This window comes from Mesoplodon densirostris, chromosome 8, assembly GCF_025265405.1.
Source record: "Mesoplodon densirostris isolate mMesDen1 chromosome 8, mMesDen1 primary haplotype, whole genome shotgun sequence".
Classification (NCBI taxonomy): domain Eukaryota; kingdom Metazoa; phylum Chordata; class Mammalia; order Artiodactyla; family Ziphiidae; genus Mesoplodon; species Mesoplodon densirostris.
The window spans coordinates 11,394,741-11,410,084 of NC_082668.1; the positions used below are offsets into that span (position 1 = coordinate 11,394,741).

A 15,344-nucleotide genomic window follows, 5' to 3' on the forward strand; every position below is an offset into this window, starting at 1 on the left:
CATGCTAGTTCTTCTACCCGCCTGGTTTACCACCATCATCCCTAGGTCCTGGAACATGACTGACACACTAAGCGTTCAATAAATATTTGTTTAATATTTAACAATCTTTTAATGTGCCTATTCTACTATAGGAATTGTTAGTATCAATATATTGACCTCTAATAGCTTAAATTAAGAGTATCTTAGTTATTCCTTAAATACTCCATTAGGAAAAATATTTCCCAAGCACAGAAAGAAATGCACAAAATTGAAAAACCAGTCTTAATGTCAAGTGGTTATGATAAAAGGTGAAACTAATTCTGATCTACACCCAATTAAACAGGAAGGCTGACAAGGCAGTATATCTGTGGTTCTCTTCTAGGCATTTGTCTCCTAGCATCTTGGGGAATGTAAATTGGTATGGTCGTTATGGAACAGAGTATGGTGGTTACCAAAAAAATTCAAAATAGAACTACCATATGATCCAGCAATCTCATTTCTGGGTATATATCCAAAGGAAATGAAATCAGGATCTCGTAGCAATACCTGCACTCCTATGTTCACTGCAGCATTGTTCACTATAGCCGAGATATGGAAATAACCTGAATATCTGTCAAAGGATGAATAGGTGAAGAAAATGTAGTGCATATATATGTTTACAATGAAATATTATTCGGCCATGAGAAAGAAGGACATCCTTGCCATTTGCTACCAAATGGATGAACCTGAAGGACATGATGCTAAGTGAAATAAGCCAGACACAGAAGGACAAATACCATATGATCTCACTTATATGTGCAATCTAAACAACAACAACAAAGTTGAAGTCACAGAAGCAGAGAGCAGAACAGTAGTTACCAGGGACTGGGGAGGAGAAATGGGAAGACATTGGTCAAAGGGTACAAAGTTGCAGTTACATAGAATGAATAAGCCTAGAGATCTAATGTACAGGCATGATAACTACAGTTAATAATACTGTACTGAATGCCGGAAGTATGCTGAGAGAATAGATTTCACGTGCCCTCATCACACACACAAAAGATGGTAACTATGGAGATGAGATGTTAATTAACTTGATTGTAGTTATCATTTCACTATGTATATGTATATCAAATCATCATGTTGTATTCCTTACATGTATACTTTTATTTTAAAACTTTTATCCCTTGATTATTAAAAGTTAGAAATAAAGAATAGAAATAGACACAGACTTACACATAGAAATAAAGAACGAGAGCACAGAGGATTTTAGGGCAGTGAAACTGCTCTGTGTGATCTCACAACAGTGGATATAGGTCATTATACATTTGCCAACCTGTAGAATGTACAAAACCAAGAGTCAACCCTAATGTAAACTATGAACTTTTCGTGATAATGATGTGTCGCTATCAATATCGGCTACAACTGTAACAGATGCAGGTCTCGGTGGGCGACGCTGATGGTGAGGGAAGCTGTGTGCAGGGGTACCAGGCAGACGCTTTATAGGAAACCTCTGTACTTTCTGCTCAGTTTTTCTGTGAACCTAAAACTGCTCTAAAAAATAAAGTCTAATAAACTGTTTTAAATAAACAGAGAACCTTACCATGAGCCTGATTTATTAATTGCAACGTTAGTCAATGGCAGTATATGTGCTCTGAGAACCTTCAATGAAAGAAAACACCACTTATTTTAAACTCAAACAAAATTTTTCAGTTCATTCAGTTTAACTGCAAACCAATGAAGACACTCAAATGTTTCTTAATTATACATAATAAATGGACAATATCAAATATCTGAACAAATGAGAAAAATACATCGGACCTTCTATTATTAAGACCAATAACACGTTTGGTGGTTACAACTAATTACAGAAACATAACAGGATCTGTGTTTTCCAGCAATTTACCTTTAGATAGATTATGGCTATAAAATACCAAATAGCACTAATTTATATTTTCTTTCACATATTACACATGGTTTTGTATATATTCATCAACAGTGTATATAGGAAATAAACTAAATGTTTCAAATACAGATTTACAATGTATCATTACTTTTTGAATCTTAAGCTCCTTCAGAGTCAGGATACGTCGTGTTATTTATCTTTCCATCCCTACATTGTCTAGCACATAGTGGACGCGTAATATTTATTGAATGAATATACTTAAATTGGATCGTCTGTTTATAGACAGAGTGATTGGCTAGACTGGGATGGTCCCAGTTATGTCTACTGCCAGAGTGTAACTATTAATAGTGTCCTCTTTCACTACAAAAAATGTTCCCTTTGGAGGATAAATTACAAGGTCATGCGTTATAGAGCTCATATTTGAAGTTAAATAGTGACACCTGCTGGACAAAGAACTACTACAAGAATAACCATCCTCTCGTAAATGGAACAGATGAATACAGAAGATTGCCTGAATATTTTGCATCAGACAAAAATAAGCTGAGTATTTAATAATAAGTCTACTTAAGTCATAAAAAATAAAATCAGTGTAATATAAAGCAATTCTAGAATAAATCATTAAATTTTGTTAAATAATAAAGAAAAAATAAAGGCTGTTCTTGAATAAATGACTACATTTGTTTTTAGTCACCAAAATAATAGAGGAAAATAAGCATATTTTCATTGAATTAAAATTATTATGCAATCCATATCAATAAGTAATTTGCTAAAATATAGTTTAGTTCACATGGAAGCAGAAAATTTGAAATACTGATCACCATGAAACATGTCTTAATATTACTCTAACTGGAAAAAATTTTTAATTATTCAATAACTTAGATTATCCTTTAGATTTATCATTATAAAGAAAAGTTAAAGTTACTAGTACGAATCTTTATTGAACCTGTTAAGAAGTAAATTTTTGAATTTCATTCATTCATTCAACGAACATTTATTAAGACTTAGTCTTAGCAAAAATGTGTGAGGAACTGAGGGAAAGAGAAAACATGATTTGTACTTTACCTCAGATTAATAGAACATCAACTAATTCATTGAAGTTCTACTTAGTATCTTTAAAATAGACATTACCTTAAAAAGATAGAATGTGTGGTTGCTGTACTGTCCGAGTTTATTTTGTAATCTCTGTATTAAAAGTTTGACCTGGTCTGCTCGTGAAGCTGTGATTAGAGGTTCTGCTTTCTTTATCTCTTCTACTAAGGCATTGACATCTGTACTGAAATTCACCAAGAACAAAAAAGTTATTTTTGTCTATGTCAAAAATTGCATATACATTTATTACATAAAGGATTATATAGCTTTATGAAGCATAAGATTTATATAATGTCAACAACACCATCATTTTTACCAAGAGATTTCTGGGGGAAAAAAAATCACAGAAATCACTGAAGAGCACTGTGTCACACATGAAAGCTGCTTGGGTTCTCTCCAATGCCTTTCCATTAACTGAGACTTCTCCTGAGGAAGGTGTACAAAGATTCTCATTTGCTTACCTGAGAAGGCCAAGTGCATACTGCTTCTGAACAAGAGCTCTTTTTATTTATTTTTTTCCTGTTTCTTTTTTCTTTTAAATGAACATATACCTAATGTGCCCACTCCTACTATACTTTGCACCTTACATATGTTCTGTCGTTTAATCCTATAACAACCCTCTAATTTAACGTGTTTTCACAACTATTTTAGTGATGAAGAAACTGAGGCTCAGAAAGGTTAGATTTGCAATATTTTTAGGGAAAGAGAAAGTACCTAACCAAAAACAAACATTCAAGGAATTACTATTATTATTATTATTAGATTTCTAATGGGCTATAACATTATTTCCCTGAAAGAGAACTGGTGTGAAAAGTACAGATTCAAGTTTTCCCCAGTATTCAAATAATCTACAGCAATTATGGTAAATTTTGCTAGTCCAGAATAATATTAATCAAGACAAATATTAATATATACCACAAAACATCCAAAATAGGGTCATTTTGCAAAACATGTCACAAATGCGTATCGAGAAAGGACTTGGGGCCCAGCTGCCGTGAAGGAGGTGGTAGTTGGCTGACGGCCTCCAGCTTCAGCTTTTTCAGTTTCCATGTTAGTGTCTGAGCCCACGGCTTGCTCTTATCCACAGCCCTCAGCCGCTGGCTAGGCAAGGGGGCCGCGCAAGAGCCTGGCCGCTTCTGCCCTGTGAGGGGGTCCTCAAACCCGCAAGCTTTGTTCCGAGCTCCCCCACGGGATGGAGAGACTCTTGTCAAACCTGCATCATCATCAAGGTTGATGTCTCCTCCTGCCCAGACATGCCTCATCCTCTGATCTGTCCCAGGTGTCACTTCCCAGTAACCTTGTACCCACCTACTTCTGTTTCAGCATCTGCTTCCCAGAAATGTGAAAGCTGATAAGCATCCTCCTCCTGTTCATAAATAAACATATGCTGAGCTCCAGTTTTGTGCAAGGCACTGAGCTAGGAGACCATTCATTCAACTAACATTTATTACCTACTATAGGTTGAGTCCTGGGAGTGTCAGAGGTATGGTCCCAGCTCTCAAGAAACACAGTCTTTCAGAATAAGAGTGAATATTTGGAATGGAAATGAATCAGAGATGTTTCACAGTGATGACTTTGAAAAACTCAGTTGTCAAAATAGTTATACTTTCATAAGAATTAAAAAGACAATAATGCCTCTTGGAAAGGTTTCCAACAAATGTTATGAATCAAAACAGATTTCCAAACTAAAAGGTATATATTTTTTTCTTTTTAAATAAGGTTGGTTTGGGAAGAAGAAGAAGAAAGATTGATGATCCTTTTTCCACTTCCTCCTCATTCAGCAAGACATTCAAATAAAATTCAACAAAACAAACAGGAAATAGTATACCCCGGAACAACTTTATTAGTAATGCATTGTCTGTAGCTTATGCAGCTCATCCACACACCATCCTATGTCAGGGTCTCCCAATCACAATTTTGGATATGAAATACATATTGCATTATATAGCTAACTTACCTGGTATGGAGATCGAGCAGATCTATGGATTTGGTCTTTAGTTGTCCACTTTGTTCATATTCCAACATAATTCCTAAGAAATAAACAAATATTAAGTTATAAAACACGATCACAGCCTATGCCAAAAGTTAACCTACTTTGACATAATTTTTTCATTTTTATTTTTCCATTTTTGAAATTTTTCTACATAAAACATATGCAGTGATGTCTGATTTCAAAACAAGATAGTGTAGACCCACTTTTCCTTGGTCTGTCCTCTAAATACACTTGAAACCATTCAGCAGGCAATGCTAAAATAACTGAAAGTTGGACAGAAAAAAGTGGATGGTTAGGGGCCTCAGGATTTGAGGAATGACAACATAGTGAGTTCCCTGGGTTTTCTTTTCATTTCACATGTATCCCAACAGTGGGGACCAGAAGGACTTGCAGCCTGGAACTACCGAAAAGCACAGATAACAAAACATCAAAAAACAACAAAAAAGCTTGCTTTCTGTGGCCAACGGACAAGGAAAAGAGAAGTCAAACAAAGTACTGATGAGGAGCCCTGAACTGCTCCACCACGGGGGCCCCTGCAAGCAGTCCCACCCACCAGTGGAAGCCCTGGTCTGTCCCAGTCCCCACTGCAAAGCTGGGCCCCAGTGCAGTCTCATCTGCCTACAACAGCTGGAGCAGCAAAGCCGCAGACGTTCACAATCCCTGCTCCTTAGCTGGTGCCTGAGGGGGCCATCTGATCTGCCTACAGCAGCATTAGCAAAGTCCCAGGACCTCCCAGACCCCATTCCACAGCAAAGCACCAAAGCAGCATCTCCCTGCCTTTCAACCAGTGGCACAGCCAGGCCCAGGAGCTTGTTCTCCACCCCCAGAAGGTCACACAGTGAGAACAGGCACACTGGGGACATACCTTCTGCCCATGCAGGTGGCACCAGAGAAGACTGAGCAGGAGCCTTGCTAAGACAAAGCAATGCAGGAGTCTTACACCAGAAAAACAAATTAGACCAGAATAACATGGCAAAGGCTCAGAAAACTAAAGTATCACTGTAATTAAAGCCCACAAAAGCAGACCAGAACCTATGTGCTAAACCTAAACATGGTGACGGCATGCCAAAATAGATGTAGGTGGGATCAAGAGTCTCCAAGCTACAATAAAAAGTCACTAAGGGCTTTCCTGGTGGCGCAGTGGTTGACAGTCTGCCTGCCGATTCAGGGGACACGGGTTCGTGCCCCGGTCCGGGAAGATCCCACATGCCGGGGAGCGGCTGGGCCCGTGAGCCATGGCTGCTGAGCCTGCACGTCTGGAGCCTGTGCTCTGCAACGGGAGAGGTCACAACAGTGAGAGGCCCATGTACCGAAAAAAAAAAAAAGTCACTCATCACAATAAGAACCAGAGAAAGACAATCAATAAAGGCCAATATGGAGATGAATCAGATACTGGAACTAATGACGAGGATTTTAAAGGATGTATCATAAAAATGGTTCAGGGGCTTCCCTGGCTTTCCAGTGGTTAAGACTTCACACTTCCAATGCAGCGGGCACCGGTTCAATCCCTGGTCAGGGAACTAAGATCCCACATGCCACACGGCACGGCCAGAAAAAAAGAAAAAAAAAAAAAGCTTCAGCAGTCGTTTACAGATTCACTTGAAACAAATAAATGAAAAATCTCAGAAAATAAATGGAAGTTATTGAAATAAATCAAATGGGAATTGTGGTATTATGAAAAATACAGTAACCAAAATGAAAAACATGCTGAATAGGCTCAATAGTAGAGCAGAGATGACAAAGCATAGAATCAGTGAACCTGAAGACTAATCAACAGAATATATTCAAGCTGAACAACAGAGAGATAATAGACTGAAAAAAATTTGAACAGAGCCTCTATCATACCACCTCTATGGATATGGACCAGTGGAACTGAAATGTTTTGGCCTCAGGACCAATTTACACGTTTTTAATTATTGGGAATTTTGGGTTTTCTAATACCTTTCACATTAAAATTGAAAAAAAATTAAAATATTTATTACATTGTTGTAAAATAACAATAATAAATTCATAGCATGTTAATATAAATGGCATATTTTATCGAAATAACTATATTTATTCCCCTCACCCCAAAAATGTAAGAAAAGTAGCATTGTTTTATACTTTTGCAGATCTCTTTAATATCTAGCTTAACTAAAGACGGCTGGATTCTTATCTCTGCTTCTGCATTTAAGCTGTTGCTATAGGTTGTTTTAGATATAATACAAGAAAAAATCTGGGTCATATACAGATATGTAGTTGGAAAATTGAGGAATATTTTAATCAGTGTTTTGTGTAATTTTGGATATTCTTCTTTGATACTACTTTAAAACTCAACAAATGGTAGTTTTATAAAGATTGGTTGCAATTCCGAGTCTGAAACCACATCAACGAACCCTTTAGACCCGGTTACATTAAAATCCATTGGTCTATCTCACACTTTCAATTCCTTTTACCACGTGTGATTTACAACATCATGCGTCAGATATTTGAAAAATGTTAGTTTACTGAGTTCTAAATGTGGGCATATTTCATCATACAATATCCGAAAAATCACATTTGTTAGTACCATTACCAATATCTATCATCAGAAAACTCTTACTCTTGGTAACCTGTTAAACTTATGTTGTTAGATACAAATTTCCTGAAGTTCTAATTCTCGCTCTGAAAGCTCAAATTTTATCACTGGCAAGAAATATTGACAGTTTTGCTTGAAAATATCAGGCTCACTTTGTTCATTTACAAGAAAATGTCTGCCATATATACAAGTCTGAAAACCATGTTTATTTCTGTCTTTCACGTAAAAACATGTTCCATGAAAAAATGGCTAGTTCATCTTTCAGCTCAAACACATGCACAAGCACATTCCGCAAGATAAGGATCGTACATCACTTTGCAGCAGAAGCACCTCAGGAGAACCTTCTACTTCATCACCCAGAAAACACGTACCCACATGTCAGTATTTCACTACGTTAATAAGTGTTATTGCTTCACCAAGGACATTCTTAAGTAAAACTGAGGGCTTTGGGGTGTTTGTTTGTCTGTTTTTCCTATTGCAAGTGTGTCAGTGAGGAATACAATGGCCATTGTTAGAGTTTGGTGCCACTGCTTGATTTGTAGTCAGGCACCAGCAGTTTCACCTTCCATTGCTTTTGCACCACTAGGGCAAATATCTACACCATGAAAAAAAGAAAATGATATCTTAGTGTTATTACAAAAAGAGATTTGACATCGAGGCCCCCAGTGAAAGGATTTGAGGGCCCCAAGAGTCCCCTTACACTTTGAGAATCACTGCAACAGACTATAATTTGATGTAACAGATATGATTCCAGCAGCATTTCGGATCAAGAGAGAACAGGAAACTCTGTCAAAACACTGCATTTACTTTTCAAAAGCATTGAAACATTGAGACAGAAAATGCAGAGTTGAAAAGGCAGGTATTATGCTTGGCATCAAACAGATCCAAGTTGGAGTTCCGGCCCAACCCCTCACTCATTTCATGATACTAGTAATCTCTTTATATCTCAGTTTTCTCATCTGTAGATAATACCTTCAGCTTGTTGGTTAAGATTAAATAACTTGTATATAAAGCACCTGGCATACATATAAAGTCTTACTGAACAGTGCTCATTATTTAGCTATTAATCAAATGCTACCTTTTGACATATTCTTGTATGTCACGGTCACCTTGTACTGCTTAAATTGCATTTATGCCTTCTCTCTCCAGTGAGATTGTAACATACTTGAGAGAAGAAAACATGTTTCTTTATACTCCCAGGAGGATCTTCCTCAGAACCAGGCATTGTGTATTCAAGTGTAACATTTTAAGACAGAAAAGGCATTCTAAATGCTTTTAATGACTCAAAAAACTGCTAGAATGCCATGGCACAGCAAGCAAACAACTGTAGTTGAGAGGCTAGTATGGAATAGTTTTGTTTTTTCCCAAAAAAGTAATTCATTTACATCAAAGACTTGAAACCAAGCACTAGTCTGAGAAGCAAACGTCCAGATAAAGGGGGGGAAGGCTTGATGGAGAGCCAACCACTGCAAATACTGGTCTTACTTCCTAAGAGTGAAAATCGGCTTCTTGTGCCACATTAAGCTTTTTAGCAAAATATGGATATTATAACGTTGTTAAAATATTTTTTTATTTTATATGCCATACGTTCTAGAAAGGATTTAAGGGGGTTGAAAAGATAAATAGAATACAAAAAGCTAAGACTGGAAGTAGATAAGAAATAGATACATTAACAAGGGAAGATGCAAGTAAAGGAAAGATCACATTTATAATTACATTGAGCACTTAAATATAAAATTAGCAAGAAATGTGTGAGACCTAGATGCACTATTCGATGTAGGAGAAAATTATGGTAAGTGGAAAGACACATTTCTGGATGAGAAAACTCAATATTGTGAAGACATCAAATTAATCTGTGGAGTTAAAGTAATTATAATAATTTTCTTCTTGGGAATTTGAAAATTTACCAAATATTATAGCAAACTAAAAACAATAAAGTGTGGCTCTGATACAAAATTAAATCAACATAATAGAATCACCTATCTATGGAAACTTTAAATAAAGTGAAGGTAATATTTCCAATTAGAGGGGAAAGAATGGATTATTATTTAATAAATAACGATGTAATAAGTTGGATTTGGGGAATATTCATAAAATTGGAATGAATCCACACAGTGTCCCAAAATATATTCTAGGTTGATTACACATTTTAATATTTAAAATAAAATATAAATATTTTATATTATATTATATTTTCTGATAATAGAAAATATATCTTAGTGTCTGTGATCCACATTTTAAGCATGATATGAAACTCAACAGCTAAAAATAGGAAAAATTTGATAAATTTGTCTGAAATAAATTTTTTCTACACAGTGAAAGATACCACAAATTTAAAGGCAAATGATAATCAGCAAAAACGAATCAACTATAAATACAAAGCTTAAAGAACTTAATATTTAAAAACTCTAAAAATTATTTTAAAGAATGAAAAGTGAACAAAAGGCATGAATAGTCAACTTTCAAAGACAAGGATCAATAAACAGACCAAAATAAAATGTTCCAAATGTCATTAATAAGAAATACAAAATAGGGCTTTCCTGGTGGCGCAGTGGTTGAGAGTCCGCCTGCTGGTGCCCCAGTCTGGGAAGATCCCACATGCCGCGGAGCGGCTAGGCCCGTGAGCCATGGCCGCTGAGCCTGTGCGTCCAGAGCCTGTTCTCCGCAACGGGAGAGGCCACAACAGTGAGAGGCCCGCATACCACAAAAAAAAAAAAGAAATACAAAATAAAATAACAGGTATGATTTTTACCCATCAGATTAGCAAAGATTACAAAGACTGATAGTACCCAGTATTAGCAATGTTGAGCAATGTGCATTCTCAAATACTGTCAGTGGATATGTTGGGGGGCATCCTTTCCAGGGGCAATCACACCTTCAGTGGGTTGAGGGTGATCTTAGGATCCTTTGATGTATTTTTCAAAATTTGGTTACAAGTAAATGTTACTTTTATAATAAAAAAGTACAAGAAAAAAAGAACGTGGAGAAAAAGGAAGAAAAATGATAGGGATCAACATTATCAGAATATAAACTCTTGAAAATCAAGACCCCCATAAGGTTATTTGAAAACTCAAGCACTTTCAAGTACTTTTTCAGTACTTTGAAACATACAAAGTGTCTATCAATTCGAGGTATTGTTATTATCAGGCACTATTTCTTTCCTGTTCTGGAATTTTTAGTTTTTTGAATTGTATATAAGGGTGCTCATGCACTATGTATTATTGAGGAAAGTATATACATTCAATAAAGAGTTGAGTAAATAAATAATATAAATATGAAGTAATGTAATCATAATCCATAACTCAGAGAAACGTTGGAAAGAACTAGCACTTGACAGCCCACACAGCATAATCTAATTCCTAAATACATGCATTTTAAAAGTCTAGCAGACAACTATTCACAACAGCTAAAACATGGACACAACCTCAATGTCCATGGACAGATGAATGGATAAAGAAGATGTGGTACATATATACAATGGAATACTACCTACCATAAAGAAAGAATGAAATAATGCCATTTGCAGCAACGTGGATGCCCCTAGAGATTATCATACTAAGTGAAGTTAAGTCAGAAAGAGAAAGACAAGTACCATTACTCTACCATAAAAAAGAATGGGGTTTCCCTGGTGGCGCAGTGGTTGAGAGTCTGCCTGCCGATGCAGGGGACACAGGTTCATGTCCCGGTCTGGGAAGATCCCACATGCCGCGGAGCGGCTGGGCCCGTGAGCCATGGCCGCTGAGCCTGCGCACCCAGAGCCTGTGCTCCACAACGGGAGAGGCCACAACAGTGAGAGGCCCGCGTACCACACACACACACACAAAAAGTCTAGCACACAACTATTCACAACAGCTAAAACATGGACACAACCTCAATGTCCATCGACAGATGAATGGATAAAGATGTGGTACATATACATAATGGAATACTACTCTACCATAAAGAAAGAATGAAATAATGCCATTTGCAGCAACGTGGATGCCCCTAGAGATTATCATACAAAGTGAAGTTAAGTCAGAAAGAGAAAGACAAGTACCATATGACATCACTTATATGTGGAATCTAAAATATGGCACAAATGAACTTATCTACAAAACAGAAACAGACTCATTAGACATAGAGAACAGACTTGTGGTTGCCAAGGAGTGGGGGGGAGGGAGAGGGATGGACTGGGAGTTTGGGGCTGGTAGATGCAAACTATTACATTTAGAATGGATAAACAACAAGGTCCTAATGTATAGCACAGGGAATTATATTCAATATCCTGTAATAAACCATAGCGGAAAAGAATATGAAAAAGAATGTATATATGTGTATAACTGAGTCACTTTGCTGTACAGCAGAGATTAGCACACATTATAAATCAACTCTACTGCAATAAAAAAAAAGTCTAGCAAACAACAAAATTCTGCTTTCCTTATTCACAACGACCTTATTTTTAATAAGATGAAAAATGTTAAAAGTCCCTACATCAACTATTAAAAATTAGGTGGGTTACTGTACAAATGGATCTAGAAAATAAAGTGCAAAATCTGAAACATGTACATTTATTTGACTGCTCCCCTGTGACAAGACATCAAGGCAATAGGCTCACTGAACTCCAATATGAGCAAGAGGCTATGACTTGTGCAGTGAAGAATACAAGCAGAAAATAGACAAAGATGCTCCCAGGAATACATGTTGTTCTCCAGAGATTGTTTTCCACAGTATCTTAATATTCTTGATCTTCCCCTGGCTGTGAACTATTATGTAACAGGTATGATTCCCAGGACACTTAGGTAAGAAGTCACTGCACCCCAAATTCTACAATGTACTAAAAGGCTAAGCTTCAAAAGGTAATATTATTCCTTACCCAGCTCATAATCAATAGAAACCTTTAAAGTGTTCAAAATACCAACCAGTTCAATTAATGCTTATTTAGATCCTTCTTCTGGCCAAACAAGGGGCCCACATTCAATAAATAAAAGACAAAGACTGTCATAACTGAGTCAACTGAAAAGCACGAATTCAACACCTACTCTTCACAAAGTGAAGAGCTTCTGAATTAATGAATGTGACCAAGATAAAAAAGGAATGCCCCATGTTTGATTAGCCATATTACTGCTACTTTTCCTTAGTCTTCAGGAATCTAGGTAGGGGGAGGAATAATTCAGTGGATGCCAACAAAAGAATGCTCCTGACGTATATGTTATTCAAAAGAAAGTGGGAGGACTGAAATTAAAGCGTTAGGAGGAGAAACATAATTGCTTTATAGGTAGAAGGGATAAAGGTGGCATGAGAATGATTCAGTGGTGAGTGATTATTTTTCCTATTTGATAATGTTATTGTAACACCCACCTGCTATTCAGTAGTACCTTGGAAATTTGTATATCATATGGCTTACCAAAGATTAGAATTCAGAAATTAAGTATCTAACATGCTAAGTGAGATGACCTTATTATAAGATAATCATTAAGGCAATAGTCACAACCATGAGTTTAAAGCTTTACTTGAGTTTAAGATTGCTATTAGAGGGACTTCCCTGGCGGTCTGGTGGTTAAGACTCCGTGCTTCTACTGCAGGGGGCGAGGGTTCTATCCTGGTTGTGGGACTAAGATCCCTCATGCTGTGCAGCATGGTCAAAAAAAAAAAAAAAAAAAAAAAGCTATATGGGAAAAGAATCTGAAAAAGAATGTATATATAGGGCTTCCCTGGTGGCGCAGTGGTTGGGAGTCCGCCTGCCGATGCAGGGGACGCGGGTTCGTGCCCTGGTCCGGGAGGATCCCACATGCCGTGGAGCGGCTGGGCCCATGAGCCATGGCCGCTGAGCCTGTGCGTCTGGAGCCTGTGCTCTGCAACGCGAGAGGCCACAACAGTGAGAGGCCCACGTACTGCAAAAAAAAAAAAAGAATGTATATATATATATATATATATATATATATATATATATATATATATATGTACATGTAAGGCTGAATCACTTTGCTGTACCCCTGAAACTAACACAACATCATAAATCAACTATACTCCAATATAAAATAAAAGTTCAAAAAAAAAAAAAAGGTTGCTATTAGAACCCTGTACTTTTAGAGCCAGAGTGCACCTTGGAGACCACCTGTCTGACTCACCCACATTTCAAGATGTATTCTAGGCATTCTGGTTAACACATATCCTCTCATTAAACCCATTCATTTATTTAACAAATATGGGGGTGCTCAGTTATGCACCCACTCTACTAGAGACTCCACTCACCTGGAGGCTCTACTCTAGGTGCTAGAGATACTGTAGTAAATGAAATTGACAAAGTCCCTGACCTAATGAAGCTTTTATTCTAGTAGGGGAGACTAAGCAAGATACATAAGTAAAATTATGGTAGGTTGAACTGAGATGATGCTAAGGAAAGACAAAGCAAGGAAGGGGGCTGTGAAATACCTTAAGGAGAAGTTGCAAATTCTAGAAAGGGGGGGGTTCACTTTACTCACTTTACTTTTAAGAAAAGAGCTGAAGGGCTTCCCTGGTGGTGCAGTGGTTGAGAGTCCGCCTGCCTATGCAGGGGACACGGGCTTGTGCCCCGGTACGGGAAGATCCCACATGCCGCGGAGCGGCTGGGCCCGTGAGCCATGGCCGCTGAGCCTGCGCGTCCGGAGCCTGTGCTCCGCAACGGGAGAGGCCACAACAGTGAGAGGCCCGCGTACCGCAAAGTCCCATGACAAAGAGCACAAAGTGTGTACAGAGTAGGCCTTCAGTAAATGTGCTGATTGATTGATATGTACAGTCTGGAATTCAGTCACTAAGGTAATATGCTTATTAAGTACGCATTTTTCTTTTCATACTCAAAACACCTTGACTTAGTCATTCTGGTGCGTTTAAAATAAAAATCAATGTGGTCCTTGTCGGTGTCTTCCCTTCCAGAAACCAATATTCCACGACATCACTAATCACCTCCTCTCCCTCCCTATCCACTTCATTCCTAGAAAGCATTATGACTCAGCAATTTAAAAGTTTAAAGACTTCATGAGGGCTTCCCTGGTGGCGCAGTGGTTGAGAGTCCGCCTGCCGATGCAGAGGACACGGGCCCCGGTCCGGGAGGATCCCGTGTGCGGCTGGGCCTGTGAGCCGTGGCCGCTGGGCCTGCGCGTCCGGATCCTGTGCTCCGCGACGGGAGAGGCCACGGCGGTGAGAGGCCCGCATACCGAAAAAAAAAAAAAAAATCCTGAAGGAGTCTTTTTAAAACTTTTGAGGAACAGAGTCCAGCATCCGAAGCAGTGAGGGGTCCAAGTTAGGAAGCAACAGGCTTCCCTTCCCACAGGGATCACTCGTTCTGGACCCCACCTCTCGGGTCCCCGCACCCTCCTCTGCCACAGACCCTCCTGGTGCAGGTCCTCACATGAGGGCAGAGCGGGGCCCGGCCTGTACCTGGCGGGTAATACCGGAGCAGGAAGCTCTTGAGCTTCATTCTCTCGCCGGGGGACCACTAGCCGACCGACTCGGTCGTCGTGGAAACGGCCAAACAACGGAAGGCGCCGGCGCGCATGCGCGCGCGCCACAGAAAGCTCCCGGGATTCAGGCCCTGGAGCCCGAGCTCTTGGGGTGTATCCGGAAGCTCAGGTGTCCCGGGGCTGGCGGGGTGGGGGGGTCCGGGATATGCTCGGGCGCAGAGCGCGCCCTGCCCTCCCCCCCACCCGCATCTCTCTCGGGATTCCCGAGGGCGGGCGCCGGGTTCCGGGAGCCGCTCAAGGAGCGCGCCCCTGCCCGAGCCGCGGCCACCGGAATCTACATCCTTTGGTGTCTGGGGTGGGTGGGACGAGGGCCACTCGTGTCTTCAGTAAGGGAGACCTCACAAGGGGCGACGCGCGGCCGAG

The 15,344-nt window shown here is 39.1% G+C and overlaps 1 protein-coding gene across 1 annotated transcript in view; it reads right to left on the bottom strand.

Moving 5' to 3' along the window:
- DAW1 (dynein assembly factor with WD repeats 1) overlaps nt 1-14,971 on the bottom strand; it is a 36,723-nt gene extending 21,752 nt beyond the window's left edge. Inside the window, exons 1-4 of the mRNA XM_060107075.1 lie at nt 14,899-14,971; nt 4,911-4,983; nt 2,993-3,137; nt 1,562-1,620 (exon numbers count right to left, since the gene is read on the bottom strand). Coding sequence (XP_059963058.1) covers nt 1,562-1,620; nt 2,993-3,137; nt 4,911-4,983; nt 14,899-14,938 — 317 coding nt within the window. The 5' untranslated portion in view covers nt 14,939-14,971. The remainder of the gene's footprint in view (nt 1-1,561; nt 1,621-2,992; nt 3,138-4,910; nt 4,984-14,898) is intronic.
- Between the last annotated feature and the right edge of the window lie 373 nt (nt 14,972-15,344).